The sequence below is a fragment of the Anoplopoma fimbria genome, chromosome 6 (genome assembly GCF_027596085.1).
Source record: "Anoplopoma fimbria isolate UVic2021 breed Golden Eagle Sablefish chromosome 6, Afim_UVic_2022, whole genome shotgun sequence".
NCBI lineage: Eukaryota > Metazoa > Chordata > Actinopteri > Perciformes > Anoplopomatidae > Anoplopoma > Anoplopoma fimbria.
In genome coordinates, this window is record NC_072454.1 from 15,762,746 (window position 1) to 15,780,594 (window position 17,849).

The 17,849-nt window shown below is 40.9% G+C and overlaps 1 protein-coding gene across 3 annotated transcripts in view; it reads left to right on the top strand.

Annotated features, from left to right (window-relative positions):
• The window catches only part of LOC129092268 (collagen alpha-1(XIX) chain-like), a 99,670-nt gene that overhangs the window by 72,978 nt on the left and 8,843 nt on the right, over window positions 1-17,849 (top strand). For 2 of the 3 annotated variants that reach the window (XM_054600153.1, XM_054600154.1), the window contains 19 exons: window positions 786-890; window positions 1,070-1,123; window positions 1,585-1,638; window positions 2,791-2,844; window positions 2,968-3,021; window positions 3,417-3,461; window positions 4,526-4,576; window positions 4,751-4,795; window positions 5,741-5,767; window positions 6,866-6,919; window positions 7,704-7,748; window positions 8,065-8,109; window positions 8,207-8,269; window positions 8,708-8,743; window positions 10,285-10,329; window positions 10,841-10,984; window positions 12,229-12,295; window positions 12,381-12,518; window positions 15,752-15,829. In XM_054600153.1, the coding sequence (XP_054456128.1) occupies window positions 786-890; window positions 1,070-1,123; window positions 1,585-1,638; window positions 2,791-2,844; window positions 2,968-3,021; window positions 3,417-3,461; window positions 4,526-4,576; window positions 4,751-4,795; window positions 5,741-5,767; window positions 6,866-6,919; window positions 7,704-7,748; window positions 8,065-8,109; window positions 8,207-8,269; window positions 8,708-8,743; window positions 10,285-10,329; window positions 10,841-10,984; window positions 12,229-12,295; window positions 12,381-12,518; window positions 15,752-15,829 (1,204 nt within the window). Of the gene's footprint in view, window positions 1-785; window positions 891-1,069; window positions 1,124-1,584; window positions 1,639-2,790; window positions 2,845-2,967; window positions 3,022-3,416; window positions 3,462-4,525; window positions 4,577-4,750; window positions 4,796-5,740; window positions 5,768-6,865; window positions 6,920-7,703; window positions 7,749-8,064; window positions 8,110-8,206; window positions 8,270-8,707; window positions 8,744-10,284; window positions 10,330-10,840; window positions 10,985-12,228; window positions 12,296-12,380; window positions 12,519-12,874; window positions 13,967-15,751; window positions 15,830-17,849 lie in introns of those variants that run through there. The other variant, XM_054600155.1, reaches the window with a different exon arrangement.

The following is a 17,849-nucleotide window of genomic DNA, read 5'->3' on the forward strand; positions in this document are numbered from 1 at the left end:
AATAATGTATAATGCCTAATGGAAGTCAACTCTGATAATAAATATAATGCATCACATGGCTAATCATATAGTTAAAAACAAATGCCAGTAGTTTTATAATTTTCTGTCACCTCTCAGTGTCAACTTATTTATTCATTAAGTGCTATGTTAGAATCACCTACTGCTGCCTTCATCACAGTTGTTTGGTGGCACTCCTAATTAGTACATTGAACCCCCTGATGGCACAGACAATGACTTATAACACATTCAACTTTTTTTCTTTTATTTAGAATACTTAATAATAACATGCTCTCCTTATGTTGCTTTATTGTTACATTTCCTTGGACTCTTTGATGATAATTAGATGACCAGCATGTGCGGATTCTTTTTTCTATTTTGTATTTCAGACTCAGCTTCTTCTTAATGCTGCTTTTTAATGGTGCACTGTGCCTGTTTCTATTGCCTCCCTCTAACTTAGAGCTCCTTGCTATTTTCTGGAAGGTGCAGTGCCCATACCTGGGCTCGATCAGAGACAATGATATTTAAGATTCTCACCTAAATGTCACATTCAATGAGTTTGACAAAGTTCAGCACTCACCTAGATGAGAGACACTCTCAGAGACACTCTTGGTAGGTTCACATTATTCTGCTCTGCAGACATTTAGAGAACACTTTGTCAGTTGGGGGCTTATCCTCCACCCAGGGGATGTGACATAATAAAGGGCAAAAATGCAGTGCTTCAGCTCAACTTGATGAATTCTTTTCTGTGCCACCACTTTTGCTTCCTGCGTTGCCTGCGCTGGCAGAATGCCTGCAGTGTGTGCCAGACGAGAACCCCAGGGCTTCCTGGGCAGAAGGGAGAGAAGGGGTCCCATGGAGTGCAAGGAGTACAAGGCATAGTAGGAGAAAAGGTAGAAGTAACTCATCAGCATGGCAGGCAATATGGAACAGATGCTGTAAACATGTTAATCTGACCATGCTTCTTTGATTACATGACACGTGTTATATTTACTCTTGGGGTTGCTTGTTGAATACTTTAAGAGCATGTGTGTTTAGACTCATATTCATTGTGTACTTCTATTTTAAACAGGGGGATCCAGGTGTAAGAGGTCCTATGGGTAACCCTGGGAAAGAAGGCCCAAAGGTAGGCAAGGGAATATCAGGCTTAAATATACTCATAAAATAAGACACAATTTTAAATATAATTGTCGTTTGGATCTAAATTAATTATTCAGCTTCTCAGCATGGCATAAAAAAATGTAACATTAACAGCCTCCTTCTATGAAATTGTTTATTGAAATGTGTGTTAAATCTAATATAAAGAGATCTACATAGATAAATGCTTTTATAAATTGCCTTTTGGATTATCTCTGGAAGCCTAACCAGCTGTTCTACAACTCATATTATTCTGTACAATCTTATGTGCTCGCTGCAGAAGTTGTTGCTATGGATACGATGTTGTACCCCGTCTAGGCTTTTTCAGGTCGTGTGTTATAAGGGGGAAAGAGACATTTTGACGATTGCACACATCAGCCTTTAGTTTTAAGCCTTTTCATGTTTGGTGAAAACACTTTTCCCTCCATCCTTGGTTCTGCCTCCCTGCAGGGAGTAAAAGGAGAGAGAGGGTTCCCAGGCCCCACTGGAGATAAAGGTGATGAGGTGAGTGAAAAAAAGTTGAATCCAAACATATTAATCCGGTAGTTATACCACCTGGAAGTCACTGTGACATTGACAATTAGGTTTTTCAAAAGAATGTAAATATATTGTAATGTCTGCCTCATCTTCAAGCCTGTCTACTCTGAAAGTCTGTTTTCAAAAGAAGCTATCAAAAGCCATCCACAGTGCTGCATGTGCACTAAGACCTATCTTCCGCACTCCGAGCTTCTTTAAAAAGAGCCTCCCCTGCATGTGTATGTGTGTGTGCTAATTAAAAAACAAGGCACTCTTTGGAGGAGCTGAGAAGCATTTCATAGGTCAACTTCCCGCATTGAACTGCAATGGCAGGAGATTTTCACTAACAGGCAGACTTGTTGCTAGATTTTATAGGCTTAATAAAACATGCTTTATATCCCTGTTGAAGTTTTTTCAATGATGAAAGAATTAATTGAGAAAAACATGTAGCTGCAATGTCATCTATAAAATACAACAAACAGTACAGAATTGCCTCTTCTAAACAAATGTATACAGCTGCATGAAGACGATGGAATGTTTCACAGCTTATGAACGTTAGTGGAGCTATAAAGATAATACAATGTGAACATTATACCAGTAGTTGTTGCAGTGAAAATAAAAGTTTAAGCATTCATCCCCAACAGTATAGTTGCAATCACTGTGTGCCGTATTATTTCTGTGATTTTTGTCACTAATTGATTCCTAGAAAGCTGTTCCAGGCATCTAGAAATTGGATAAGACTTGGGCCATTACATAACCCTTTACTCCTTAGGTTTAGAGTACCTGCTAAGACTGTAGGGAACAGCCATTAATAAAGCAGAGCCAGATGCCCAAATCACCAATTTCGCTAATATTACAAATGGGCTGACTGTAATTAATGTTTTACTTTGTACACATGAGAAAACATCTGTAAAATTATGAGCTGCTTTGTGTTCACATTGAAGTAGATCTTGTCTTTGCAATACAAGTCAACATCCTGAACAGGTGTGAGGCACAAAGTAGAAAGCTCCTGATTAAGTTCTAGTTAACAATTTGCACAATTAAATAGCTGTATTTTTGCCATAAAATATGATTGCAAATATTCTGTTTTAATAGCAAGATATGATTTAACACAATTGTGATCCTCTTTGTGACCTCCAGGGGACTCATGGAGTACCAGGACTTCCTGGTGTGACAGGTCGCACAGGGGCCCCAGTAAGAATCTCTCTCTCATTATTTCATAGCACAAAGTATCTTGTTATGTTAACTGTATCGCAATATGTTTGAGTTTCTTATTCTTAGGTTAATGCTTACAACAGGATGATCTTCTGTTTGCAGGGGCTTTTGGGTAGACCTGGGCCAATGGGCCAACTAGGAGGCAAAGGAGATAAAGTAAGGTGTTTTACTATTTAAGCATTTATCTAAATAATGGAGTGACAGATCGTTGTGTGTATGTCTTACGGGGCTTTATATACAATATACAGTAGATTGATGTGTACTCACTAATATTAAAACTGTATGTTTCCCCCCTTCAAATGTTGTTACATCATACATTTTGAAGATAGATTGGTAAAATAAAAATAAAAATTAACAAAATAATTCACCTTTTCTTATTGCTCTATGCATCAAAGTGAGTAAAAACAGGTCTCTTGTAGGAATCTAAGATTTTTTTTCTCAGAGTTGGCAAATGAGGTTTCTTATAGTTGGATTACATTAGCAGGGGACTGTGCTTGATAAACATTTCCTTTTCCACATGTTTAACGATGCCTCTGGTTTGTGGTTGGCAGGGAAATGAAGGACCCACAGGCAGAGCAGGGCTTCCAGGGCCTCCGGTAAGTTCCTCTTGCATCAACAAGAGCCAGATGGTGATAACAAGTCTCAAAACCTCCATTAAGGTCATAGATTCTATGTGGCCCTACATGTTGACTTAAATACATCTTATTGTTATTTTTTATTTTAATTTTTTCACATCTAACCTTCTTCATTTTTAAGTTAACAGACTTAAAGCCATTCATTCAACCCAGCTGGCACATTGAAAACATTTAGTCATCCTGCTTTTCTCAGCACTCTGCAAACATCTTCTTTTCCCATGATCAAGTAAAGGTTAGAGCCAAAACCTTGCCTTGGCATCTCTTCCTACAGAAATAACCATCATTGCACTTATATTTTCGCTCAGTCTAACAGTATTTAGTGCAATAAGAAACACATAACTGACAAACAAGCACAAATATGATGAAATTGTGGCGACCTGCTCACTGGCATTGAATCTTGCTGGTACCCTTTAAAAGGCCAGTGAGTAAGCACTTCTAAAGACAAATCTATAATTCATCAGCCGTCCCCTTGAACCTTCCGTGCCCCCCCCACACCCTGGTCTCATAAACTGCAGTCCGGGAGGACAGGGGATGGCTCAGTGGCCTGAAAAGGGCACAGGCATCCGCTTGCTTCTAAATGAGAACCTTGACTCCTTCTACATTTACAATAGCTGCCCTCTACCAATCTATCATGGGAAAAACATCTTTTAATGTTCTAATAGTTCCTAAGAAGACGCAATTACCTAGTTCTCATACCCGGATCTCTTTTAATCACTGAGCTCTTTTGTATGTCTGAAATACTCTCGTTTTCTGAATAACCACTGGCTCAAGGATTATTAAGTCCTCTCTTCTGTGTTTTTCCACTTTTTTTTCACATTTCACTATCTGGCACACTCCTTCCCTCTCTTTGTGTATTCACCAAATGAGCTATTGATCTCTCTCATGTAGCTTTTAAGGGCTTAACAGTGTATAAGTGCTCTGTACAGACCTACTGTACAGTGTTTTTTGTAAAGACTCTTGGTGCCTAAAACTCCTAGAACATTGAGGAGTCCCTGAGAGGTGATTTACTGTTGCTTGTGTTCCAGGGTGTACCCTATGTGGAGGGCAACGGGATGAGCAGTCTGTACAAGCTGCAGGTAAAGACTTCTCAAATGACTTCAACTCAGCGATAATATCACTGTGATCCATTGTACGCAGGTCACACTCCCTTCAATCATATGGGCAGAAAAGAGTCTGTGCCTGTGATTTAAATGTGTTTGACCCACATTGTAAAATATATAGTCGTAACCTTAAAACAATGTCTTTTTCAGAGTGGTGGAGCTATTTTGGGACCCCCTGGAGCTCCTGGGGCTCCGGTAAGCATAATCATTCTTATGCCTGAAGCAAATCCTTTACAGTGTACTGTGGGGGAATCACAAGCACTCAGACACGTTGATACTGTATGAGCCGCAGAACCTGGGAGAGCTGAATAACAAATAACCTGACCGGCCCCTCCAGTGTTATCATGGCTACTGAGGCCCTATCACAGTCAATCATGTTCATTGAGAGCTTGTGTACTCGGAAGGCCAAGAGGCTTCCTGACTGTCAAACAGGTGTTTCTGACCCCGCCACAGGACACACAACATCATAGATATGTAAAATGGACATAGAGGTTCAGTTGCCAAACTGAAGTGAACCGATTTGCTTATCAGCTCCCCCTGCTCAGCCTTATCAGACAGTTTATAATCTTGTCCAGTCCCCCTAGGAGACATTCATTCACAGGGCCCTGCAGGGATCCATCCACCAACACTAAAGGTGTGGGAAAAAAATAGACACTCCAATGTCCCCAGTGCACAATGCACATGAAGCACAGCTCAATCTTGAGGAAGCTTCTCCCTGTACTGCATCCATTACAGACCAACAGCTCCGAAAGCATCTCCATCAGTGTTAACAGGGACAAGAGGCCAAATGTATCAGCACTCCTTGTTTTTTTGTGTTTAAAATGCGTATATGCTTTACTTAAAATGTAAACGTGCGTGACCAGTGTTTGTTAAGCATGTGTGACAGCCGGACTGGATTTTATGATCCTGATCATTTTAATCTTCTGCTTGAGAAATACCACAGTCTCAACAGTGTCATATAACATTATGTAAGCATGATTAACACACAGAAACTGTGAGACAAGAGAAGCAATAATAATCGCTATAAATATTTATGACACGAACATTCAGTACCCACGTGGCGACTATATTTAAGATTTTTACGGTAGCGGTAGTCGCATTCATGGGAGAAATCTGTCCTTATTCTTTCTCTTTTCTAAGGGTCCCAAAGGAGATGAAGGACTTGCAGTGAGTATAAGCTTTTCATTCTGGAATATATATTTTATGAAATGTTTGTCTATTTTTCGTGCTGCCGAAAAAATTGAGAAGTCAGAGCTTCCAGTTGCTTTCTATCATGGTCTCTGTGGTTCTCTACAGCATAAGTCAATACACCCTCAAGCCTGAGCACTTAACCACTCGCAGTACAACACCAACACACAGTAAAAAAATGATCGTGTCTCCAGCAAATATGAAGCTGCTGTACCATATTGTCTTGCCAGTGGGAGCCTATGAACTCTTTCTGCACTTCAAACGCCCATCCCCCAATACTGATGCCTGCAAACAATCCACGCAGACATGGAAACAATTCAACGCCATCAACTTGAATTCTTTATTCTCACGGGGCCGTTGCGTTTTTTATTGTTTTGTTGCACAGTGATTTTTCACCAGGATGTTAATTTGACATTTTAATAAATTGTGTGAGCGGCTCCGGTGCTGTGGTGGAATTGCCCCGATCCGTCTCACAGCTGATCCTCTGGCTGGCCCACTCTCCCCTTAGTCGCACTCGCTTATTCATGACAATCTACATGTGTGACAATTACCTGCACAATCCGTCTATGTCAGCGCCGGTTGCCCCTTCATTCTGTGTAATGGCATTTCCCCATGGCAGCTTGAGCAAGATGAGGTAGATGGAGGCCATCGCTTGCTCTGGGAATGGGTCTCTATTTTTAGTGTAGAAAGCTAGTCTGATTCGGATTGTCAAATGGGGCTCTTTTTTATCCCGTCTGTAGCCTACCAGGTGTGACAGCATGCGTCATAGGTCATTTCATATAATACACTCTATCTTCGTATTGACTCATGAAGGGTTGTAATAATACACAGAGAATTTCAAGAGGCGAGATGGAAGTGTGCTCCTGCAGAATTTGATTTACTTGCCTTTATGTAGCTTAGATCTATATGTGCTTGTTTATGTGTAATGTTTACCATTTACTTCCCAGTTGGTCATCACCAAACAGACAGAAATAGCATAACTCTCGGTTGCAAAAAGGGGGACCTACCAACACTCAGTCGATAGCAGTAGTGACCTTTTTGTCTTGACACAGTGGGTGGTGTGCTTTTCTCCCACAGGGGGAACCAGGGGCCATGGGATTACCCGGGCTTGAAGGGCTACCCGGTGCAAAGGTAAGCAACAGTATTCGCCCAGAGAAGCGTCTCATGATCTGCTATGACGTAACCTGACTACATAGAGAGGGGAAGTGCTTTCTCTGTACTTCTTCTCATTACAGAGCATTTAAAGATTATCCAGCTACAAAACTATTTTAAAACGCTTCAAGTGTGGAAGTTAAACACAATTTGGGTACCTGTTGTAGTTTTGAGTCAATTTAAGGAATAATAATTGTGTTTGGAATATTTTTTTAGAATTACTGAAGGAATTTCAGGTGAACTTGATATGCAGTAATACCACGGCAATTTGGAGCCAAAGTGTTTATGTTATTGGTCACCATCTGCACACTTACAAAGCTAGTCCTGCATAAAAACTTCCTATATCTAAATGTGTTTGGTAAAGTTGCCCCTGATTGACAGTGTGTGACTGTGTGTGTTCAGAGGTAGAACGTTTCAGTTTCTGTGACATTCAGAGTAATTTATCCTTCAGGGGAACACTGTCAAAGGTGTGACATATGCAAAGTGCTTGCTGTTGAAATATGGAGACTTTAGCTCATAAGGAGGTTGTTTATAATAACTCCATATTTGTGATTTTTCTAGGTAGAGACTTATGTTTATAAGTGTTTAAGGCTTTATGCATTGCAATTTTCCATACAGTGAGAAAGCCCAGGAAGGTCCACTATACCCAGTTTAAGCCAGTTTCTGTCATCAGTATCTATGTGTCTGTTTGACAGTGATTTATGTGTATTCTTTATGTTTTGTGCATGTCATTTATCTGATATGTTTGCAATGTTTCCTTCAGGGTGATAATGGTTTGCCTGGTCCACCTGGGATACAAGGTCCTTCAGTAAGTATATAACTTTATTTTATTATTTTTTTTATAATTTACACCCACTCACACTCCTTCTTGATGTTTCATCTGGGATGTTTGAGTCTGCTGCAACAGAACTATCAAACTATCAGCTATCAAAACAGAAGTACACAACAATACTTAAAATGAATAGCTCGGACATGTACCTGTGGTCTGTTCAGCGGATTTCCTGTGAAGCTATAATAAACTGGTTGGTATATGATAAACAGGAGGCTGCAGAGGTACTGTAGATATGACACCTTTGAGGATCTGTCAAACACGGTCTGTTCTCTTCCTATGTTGTGATTGACAGGGGAAGCCCGGCACTCGTGGAGAGCCAGGGATCCCAGGAGAGCCGGTGAGCCTCAGCCTCTAACTCTCTTTGAGCTGTCAATCCACGTGTCATTCCTTTGTCACTGCAGACTGACACATGGACTGTCTCTGTTCCCTGACAGGGTGAGAGGGGGCCGCTCGGAGAGACAGGATTCCCAGGGCCCGAGGGACCCCAAGGTGTTGCTGTAAGGATGCTACATGCATTCTGTTGCTTTCCTCATAAAATCAGTACTAGCTGTTGCAACAGCACCTTCCAGTAATGTCCAGGTTGGAAATGCATTAGGGCTTTGAATAACACAAAGTTCCTTTACATCAGCAGGTGGTTTGTACCATTATATGAGAGAAACAATTGATTCAAGGACAATATGGATGAAAATGTATGTTAGCGATCACTTGTCCTGTAGATGATTGCAACCCTCTATGTAATTACCATCAGAGATGGTTTCTGTAATTTTCCCTGTAAGCGCACAATGGAACAGTGTTCGCACAGCAATCAGGATCATTATCCCTCGGTTGAGATATCTCATTAACTGTGGAGATTACTAGGAGTGCAACAGTGCTGATCCAATCGAAGGTGGGAGCTGATATAAAATGTCTTTGTTTGTGTTGCACTCCTTGAGCAGGGGAGACCAGGAAAAGATGGAACTCCTGGATACAAGGTGAGTTGTGCGAACACGTTGCAAATCCCCTTATAGAAAGGGCTTTACATCAGGCGAGCTACGGAAAGATGGCACAGCAGATTTTACACACACCCCCCTCCCCCCTCCCCCAGCTACAGCATCCTGAGTGTATTAAACCTATTTGCATATTTGAGATTTTAATGATAAAAACTAAATGAAATGCTGCAGATTTAAGGCGTTGTTGACTTTTAGTCTTTCTACACTAATTATAGAGTTAATGCTTTCAGGCAATGATAAAATGTTTGTAATAGAGGGCAGTAGACACTGAGATTAAATATGCATTTTCCTGCCTGATGGACCTGGCTAAAATTGAAACAAATACTGCAGCAAGGTTTGCTTTTTGGTGACTGATCAAATATATTATACACTATTTACGCAGAATTACACAGTATGGGCTCACAGCATGCAGACCAGCTCTGCTATGAATAGCCATTACTAACACATTATCCAGTCGAATGCCAAACTGGTTTGACTATGCTGCTTTGCTGTCTGATTTACAATATTGTTTTGCACCTTAATGACAATCCCAACAGTTCATTGTTTGCTTATAATTATTAGTTAATATTCTTCCACCAAAATATCAGCATTGCATGAAGCCTTTATACAGTTTTACCCTCAAGTCTTTCTGCAATAGTTCCTGACTTTTTGGTGGGGCAACAGTGCCATCTAGCAGGTAGCTTTGCTCCTCCACCCAGACTCCTTGAACACTGCTTTGAGGTTTAATATAATGCTCAGGGAAGCACATTTCAGTGGGCAAGATGATGGATTTAAGCCTCCCATCAGGCATTGGGGAATACAGAGTACTGCAGATTAAAGCAGGCAGGGGAGAACAGCATCACAAAGAGATGCCAGTTTTAAAACCACATCATGCCAGATTGTCTTTTGCATGGCTCCTGTAATCCAGCAGGAAATTGAGACAAAGATGCTCCCAGGGGTATTGCTGTGAGCCCGGTAAAGGGAAGCAATGAGTAGTGACAGGGAGGGATTGGAAGACACAAGATGTTATGACATGAAGCCAGAGACAGATACTTTCTCTCCCAGCTCCCCAATACAGTAGAGACAGCTGGTGGGGAAGTAGGCGTTTCACAAACCAAAACAGGAGCGATGCAGAGAAGCCGTGACATTGCAGAAGGTGAAACACTGTACAGGGAGATATTATACAAGCAGTACACCTGAGCTGAGTAAGAAGCAATCAATGCACAGGTATTTGAAATGTGTACATTTCTCAAAGTCAAGATATTCAGGAAAAGCTTGCTCAAAGTTTTTTCTTCAGGTAACAGAAACAGAAACTTCTAAATTAGATATGAGCAAAATGCCAATATGTTGGGTTTAAGTAATAGAAATCTCTGCTTAATATGTACAGATTATAATAATGGAGTATTATGTGTGCCCCTGCATATTACTGAACATCCTTACTTTGTGTGTTGTGGGTGAAAGTGTTCTAATTATTTAGTTATCACTCCTTTACCTTTCTTGTATTACAACAATGCCCTAACACATGTGTATCTGCTTTTCCTTAGGGATCTACAGGTTCAACAGGAGACAGAGGATCCAAAGGAGAACGTGTAAGCAGCATCATTCTGGTTTTCCTAAAAAGAAGCTGTTCTTATGACTCAGACTCTAATGCACAAAAAGGTTTTGATGAATAGTAATGAAAGTCTTCACTTTAGCACAAACACGACTAATCCCCACAAGCATGTAAGCACTAGATAAAGGCATTTAACGCTCAGTGCAGTTTCCTATTGTATTTGCAAGGCAAAATTAAAGAGCTCTGTCACACTCACGCAGTAATCTTTTGCAAATAGAGAATGCAAAATGAGGCTTTTAGCTTTATAGTTGTCAACAGAACCTCAGGATAGGTGACTGGCTGGACAATTTAGGAAAAATAGGCCAGTGTGCACACCATGTTAAGTGATACAGTTGTGTAGGAGTCAGGCTGGAAAGTAGTGATTGTGGTGCAGCTCATGTCAGCCAGGAAAGGCAGTTTTCATTGTTATACTGTGGAACTCAACGGTTTTGGTTGGCCAGTACTACCATCATATAAAGCTGAGAGATGTCTGGGCTTCTTCACTGCAGGGTGATCCAGGGATTCCTGGAGAAAGAGGTGTTCAAGGCGAGAGGGGTCGCTCAGGAGATTCTGGCCCGATCGGACAGATCGGACCACCAGGTCAAAAAGGAGATCCTGGCCCTCCGGTACATTTGGAGAATGTAAACCTCATGGTACGTTGGACATTTGCAGATTCCTCCGATAACAAGAAGACTATCCCCCCCGCCGGATAATTAAAACCTTTAACAGCCTACTTCCTTGCTGAGCTTGTGTAACTAGTTCAGTTCTCGTTCCCTGTATGGAAAATGGTGCAGCTACAGAGTTCTGCATGAAACATCAAACAAGGCTGTGCAAGGGAGGTTGCTGTTCTCTTTCTGCTTAATGCTTCCCACTCCACAACCAGGCTCAACAGAAGGTCAGAGAGGGAGGAATATGGAGACAGAGAAAAAGACAGAGATATGTGGGCGTGCCTAGAGCTCTGCGGAGCAGTGAAAACAACTCTGTGTCACATTTAATACATGCTGTACGCGGTCACAACAGTTACATAACATTCACAGCAGAGAGGGAAACTGTGGAAATATTCAAGATCCATGGCTTCTATTGTATGCCATGGTTGACTTGGAAAGCTAACAATGTTTGAGTGGCAAAGCAGATTTATTTTATATATTTAGTGGCATATAGAGCTCATATGAAAAGCTACATTTTACATCTTAAGCACAGACTGAATCCGTTTAATACACAGCTGGATTTGAGATACAGATGTGATAATATAGGAAGGCAAGGAAGGTTTTCTCTGAATAGTGCGACTCCCAGCACCTGAAAGCACAAATTGAGAACCAGCTGAGCGTCCAAAATCCTTTTAATCAGTCCGAGAAAAAAAAACAGGCAAAACAGCTGAGGGATAGGCAAAACTTCAACCAGTAATCAGGCCGGCAGAATTAAACAGGCTATGGAACTCTTCATGTCTAGCCATGAAACTCTAGACAATCAGGCAGAGGGTTAGTGAATCTGGGACGGTAAAGAATGAGTGGTTGATGAGGATAATGAGGTCCAGATGTGGGCAGGCAGGCTCAGGTGGGAAGACTGAGGTTATTGCAGAGCAGATGAGGGTAACGGGATCTATAGTGACAAGAGAGTTAGTGATCAGGCAGGTGAGCACAGGGAAGGAAACATTGAATATAGTCAATATAAAGGTGAACTTGTGACAGGAGATTTAGAAAAGAAATCGCAGTAATCTCTCCTCCCTGTTATTGTTATCAACACAGATGGTTTCAAATTGTAGTGGAGGTCTTTGAGTTGATATACATGTCTGGCATCAGTTTGAATTTGTTGATGAAAGTTACCTCCTCTGTATCTCCTCTGCTGCCAATTCACTGTGAATGAAAGATGTTTGTTTTCTTCTACACTGCACACACAGGGTGATCCCAGCTTCATGGAAGAACTCAAAATGTTCATCAGGAGCGAAGTATTGAGGGTCTTCGAAGGTAAAAATGGAAGCTAAAGTTTTCTGGTTTTCTAGCTATTGTTTTTCTGCATTCTGAATGTAATTATTTTTTTCTTACCTTGTAGAGAAGCTATCTGGCTCTGCCATACCACAGAAGACACATGCAGGGATCTTAGCTTCACAAGTCCATGGGCCTCCAGGACCTCCTGGAAAAGACGGATTACCAGGACAGCCAGGAGAGCCCGGACCTCCTGGTCCTCATGGTAAGAGCTCAGGCTGCCAGACTGAACTGCTGGATGTTAACACCACCCTGGAAAAATAACCACTTCTGTTAAAATATGAATTAGAAAAACACTCTTCTGGTAAACACACCAATTAGTTCAACTACCCCGTGCTGTACCACACATATTTAAAGCAGGCAGCATTTGCTACTGCATACATAGAGCTGCAGGTCTAAATATACTCTGCAGAGTGAACCACAACATCCTTCAGTTAAATAAGTTTCTTCTGTTTATAAAGAGTTGGTTTGGAACATTGGAGCTGGATTGGGGTGGGGGGAATCGGTATCGGTTGACACATGCATTTTGTCGGGATTCATGGGTATTTTTCTCTTGCTTAGACCCGTATATCAATGCAGACTGAGGGGCGGGGAGCAGAGGAAAGGCCAGGAGTGTGGTGCACAGCGGCTCTCTGGGAAATATGAAGACAAACGAAGAATTGACTGTGAATAAGAGACAGTGTTATCAATGTGGACAGGAAAGAGCCCCAGTATTGATACCTCACACCAGGAAAGAAAGCTTCTTAAGTAGAAAAAGGAGCATAGTCAGGAAAGAGGGTGGACGTTCTTTATCAAACTGATACAACTTTCTGACTGCTCATACAGCACTAATGGTTTGCCGGTCAGGCTTTATACCTCAAACTTGCTTAGAATTGTATTGTGTCTGCTGCAGAACTACGGCGTCTTAACTTCTGAAGAGGAGGAGTGTGTTACATGTTGGTGCAGATCAAAGCACCACTGCATTGGCCTTTCTCTTTGTATCTACCTCACATTATTCAAGACCATTTACATTTTTAACCCACTGCTATAATATACAATGCTGCTTTCATTCATGAATAATGTAGTTAAAGTAGGCAACTACTCGACTTTGAATATGTGTGCTGTGTTATTGCTATTTGCATTACACATGTCTTGGATTTCGTTTAGCTTGTTTTAGTTTTTTTATTGCTTCCAAAGAGTGTTTTATAGGTGATTCTTAATGCAGCTTTGCAATAAATATTTATTGAAAACAAAGAGGAAAGTTTTTTTTCCCCTTGATAAATCAAAAATTCAACAACTTCTTAATTTTCTTTCTTTCTTGACTTGTGCCTCCACTCAGCTGGGGAGAGAGTTTGGGGTAATATTTCCTCATTATTTCTCGTCATCCTCTGCTGGAGACTATGCTCCTCTGAAATATCCAACTTGACTTGTTCTCCAATATGCCAAAATGAATTGTTTATGGAGAAAAATAACCCCTCTGTTGAATCTTTTTTTTCCTCATGGTTTGATTTCACATGGCTGAAAGTCTCAAGCTGTTAGTGCAAACCCATAAGGACGCATGCTGAAGAGCATAATTTATGTTTTGTTTGTTTTTTTTACCCTCCCCTGTGTTGTTATTGAGTACTCATTTATCATTCTATTCATCTTTTATTTTTGAGAGCATAATGAAAAGACTCACCGATGTTAGTCATTGTGTTTTAAGTGCATTTCATTAATTTTGCATTTTGTTGTTTTAACATTCATTTTTAATTTTGTATTTCAGTGCCTTCTGTATATTTATTAATAGTGACTGAAACAAAGTGTCTGTTATTATATCAGGCTGTAAGCTCTGCTTTGTGCTGGACAATATCAGTAAATATCCAACAGTAATTGGTCTTTTTTTCTTTTGTAAGGCATAGCATGAATATTTAGATGTTGCTGTTAATGCTTTTCACAACAGTGTACAACAGGTGCAGGATTACAATCCTATCAATCAAGCATGGAAAACCACTCTTTGGCAATATTATTTTCTATTAACGTATTTTGTCCATTAGTGCCCCACGAAAAAAAATAATGTTTTGACCAAGTGCAGACGCAGGGCTGCATTTTCGATTTATCAGAGTGCACCAATCCAGCGTGCCATCCAACCTTAATGCCCTGTGTGCTATTCAGTATTTCTTTGCTTAAGGTACAGGGCTCTTTTCTCCATGGATCGTCTTCTCCCTGAATGAATGCCCCAGGCTCTGTGAGTGTTGAAAGAAGTCTCATTATCGCGGCAGTGTGTGGCCAGACCCTCTCTCTTTGAAACTCGGTTTGGGAGCATTCATAAGCCTTTTTTTCTTAGATTTTCTCTGACATGTAAGCGTTGAAGCGTTTCCCCTTCGGGCCAGGCGGTGCGATGCTTGATACTCCTGTCAATGTTTCTGATGCACTCCATGCAACGGCTGGTCCTTAGACTCTATTACTTTAAGTGCCTCATGGGGAAATATTTTCACAGCCCCTCAAATTCTTACTTGTATGCTGCTGTTTTGAACTGTAGAGACTCACAGGCTTTGCATGGCGTGAGAAAGCCTTTGAATAACATGTTTGTGAGCATATGGTTACAAGCAATGCACATGTTGGCCTGACTTGAACATAAGTGTAAATGCTTTTATTTGTTTTACTCCTCAGCCTTTCTTTGAGCATGTCTTTGTGTTCATGTCTGCTTGTTTCTTCACATTAGAGCTGATCATGCAGGAGCCAATACCCACCATAGAAAATACATCATTTCAACACAAGATGATTTAGTTTTCCCTCTGTGGTCAAACAGAAAAAAAAGCTTTATGATCATGTTCATGTTTTATCCAGTGAATTACATGTCTGGGTTTAGTTTTCATTATTGATGTGATGGTTTTCTGCATCTGTTTGATTTGATTGAAATCAATTTACTCTCTGAATGCCTTTCAGTGACCAACATATCTGACCTGCGATTGAAAAAAAGCCTCTTTGCTTTTTATAAAAAAATCTTCAAAGACATGCGCTTGTGGTCCTATTGTTGACAGAAAGCTGTACAAGCTTGTTACGCCTCCTTCTTGGAACACTAACTTAACGATGGCTAGGCTGATGATACCCATTTGGACAGGAGATCAGTTACTTTTTAATTATTCAGAGGTTTGGGATTGAAACTTGGAATCCAGAATAGGCTGTTTCTACATCAACTAGCTGCTTTTCTCAAAAAGAAAAGTGCAGACTTGATGCTTAACATTGCTGTCGTATTGATGATGTATCATCAAGAAGCTAATGAAGCAGTTTGAGTCCCTGGACAGATATAAAGGTTGTGAAATATCCTTAATTTGACAGTTTGATTTTAACATGATGTGACATTGGTACTAATCTTACTAATTGCGCCAACACGCTCCGTAAACATGACACCACACAGTTCTACTTCATCTTCTACTATAGTACTTTTTTCTCAGCCAGAGTTTTTGTGTCTGTCCTCAGGGTACAGGGGTCAGAAAGGAGAACGAGGTCAGCTTGGTCTGGGGTTACCAGGAGATCCAGGATCCATGGGGCCACAAGGTAAGAGATGTCTTCTTTAGTACGATGTGATCCATGTAGTCAAAGTATGTGGTCAAATAGAGGCTTGAGATTTTGGTTCAGCAAACGTGTAGAAAGTTGAACGGAGAGAATAATACTGTGTAAATCATATCACAAAGATTTAAAGCAACATGCATCAGCGAAGACGATGGTGGACTTGTGTTTTCTGCTCTTTTGTTTTCCATTGGAGAGTTTTCCTTAACTGCATACGCTATTAGAACAACTATAACTTACACTGCACCCTTGAATGTGTAGAATAGATCAAATGTGTGTGCAGTCAGAAGGGTAATTTATTGTGTTGAACCCACAGAGACACTGGTGACCACAAAGGCGCAACATGCTGCTAGAAATAGATTTTTTTCTCAGGACTTCGTAGTGCCAAAACAAAGTTCAAAAGAGAGTAAATATTGCGCTTACTTTAATCAGATGGAAACACACCAAATTAATTCCAATGTTGCTATTTATCTGCTATAATATATCAATGTGTTTACAGCCTATTATGCTGCCTCTCGGTGGCCAAATGCTTCATTAAATCTTAATTCTAAGCCTTGGATTTCAACAGTATTTAAAGTTTTAAAATAACATGATTTGAAGGATTTCAAGGTATTTTTGGACCTCCACTTGACCACTCAATACCCATCAGGCATAGTAAACCATAAGGAAATGCATTATGCATACCTGTATAAAAAAGCAAATGCTTCAATTTAACCCAATTCTTCACACAATGACCATCCCTGCATCGGCCTCCTCCACATCTACTGCTGTTTATCACCAGGTATGACCTGGCCACCAAAGGTTGGGAAGTTTCCAATATCTCACTGTGATATTGGAAGACTTTGGTTGTGTCAAGTCTCAAACTGCAAATTCTATTTCAGCCTTCATTTAATATCTCAGCATGTCGGAGATAAACACAACTCCCAGGCGACATTATGTTTTTTTTCTAAAAACTCAGCCGCTGCTGTGACACAAATGGAATCTCAACAGAGGACAAAATGCTGCAATGACAGAGCAATGACGTCTGTTCGGTGAAGTAAAAGCCCGGCTTGGTGTTGTCCTCATCAAAAGTTTTAACTGAACACAACCAAAGATGTCAGCTTGTCCCCTGCTCCTCTGAGCTAAGAAATAACTCCCGTACCCCGGCGGAGCGATGAGAAATGGGATTACCACTTGACTTTCAGTCTGTGACAGGAGTATATCGCTGAACCTAAAGTCACTCATCCAACTATGTATGTGCATAATGCATGTGTGGGGCAGAGGGAACTCGGCTGTAGCTCCTCTTTAGAGGACAAATCACGGCTGTAAAAAAGACATCTTCTCCAGGGCCGCACGGTGATAGGAAGCACCTTCGGCCCAACTGGCGGGGTTAGATTTCAGCTGGATCTTGGAAAGAATTTAAAAGTTTGAACAGACTGCAACAGTGTGAATGTGCATGAACACTGCTATGGCTCACTTCCTTTAGCCACTGTTCAACAGAAGATTATTTTTATCAACCAAACTCTCCGTCACTTGGCCGTTATAATGAGCTCGTACCCCTGGAATTCCACATAGAGCGGGTTCCCTCTAGACCACCTGCAGGTTCATGGAGACTGAGACGTATGAGTCACATACAGGAGATTTTTCACTGGGAGCATCTCAGTGAATGAAAGCTGTTTTAATATATGTGTGAGTGACCCCCATTGCCATGTGATGTCTTTTTCCTCACCTCTTTGATAGACCTGGCTGGTGCTGAAGCTAGTGCATTAACTCTGTGCTTTAGCTAATTAGCAGAGCTGAGATAGAAGCTGTAAGTAGCCACTTAGACAAAGCCCAGATTTTTTGATAATGATTGTGCACCTCTGCTCCGGTATTGACAGTGCAACCACAGTACTGAGAGCAATTTGTTTGGGCAGTGTGTGAGCAGTTAAGCAGTAGATGGATGTGGCAGTAATGAAAAGGGCATGTTGTGTTTTCAGAGGGAGGAAAAGGACAAGGCTGTACCTGCAATTCCTTTTGTATAAACTGT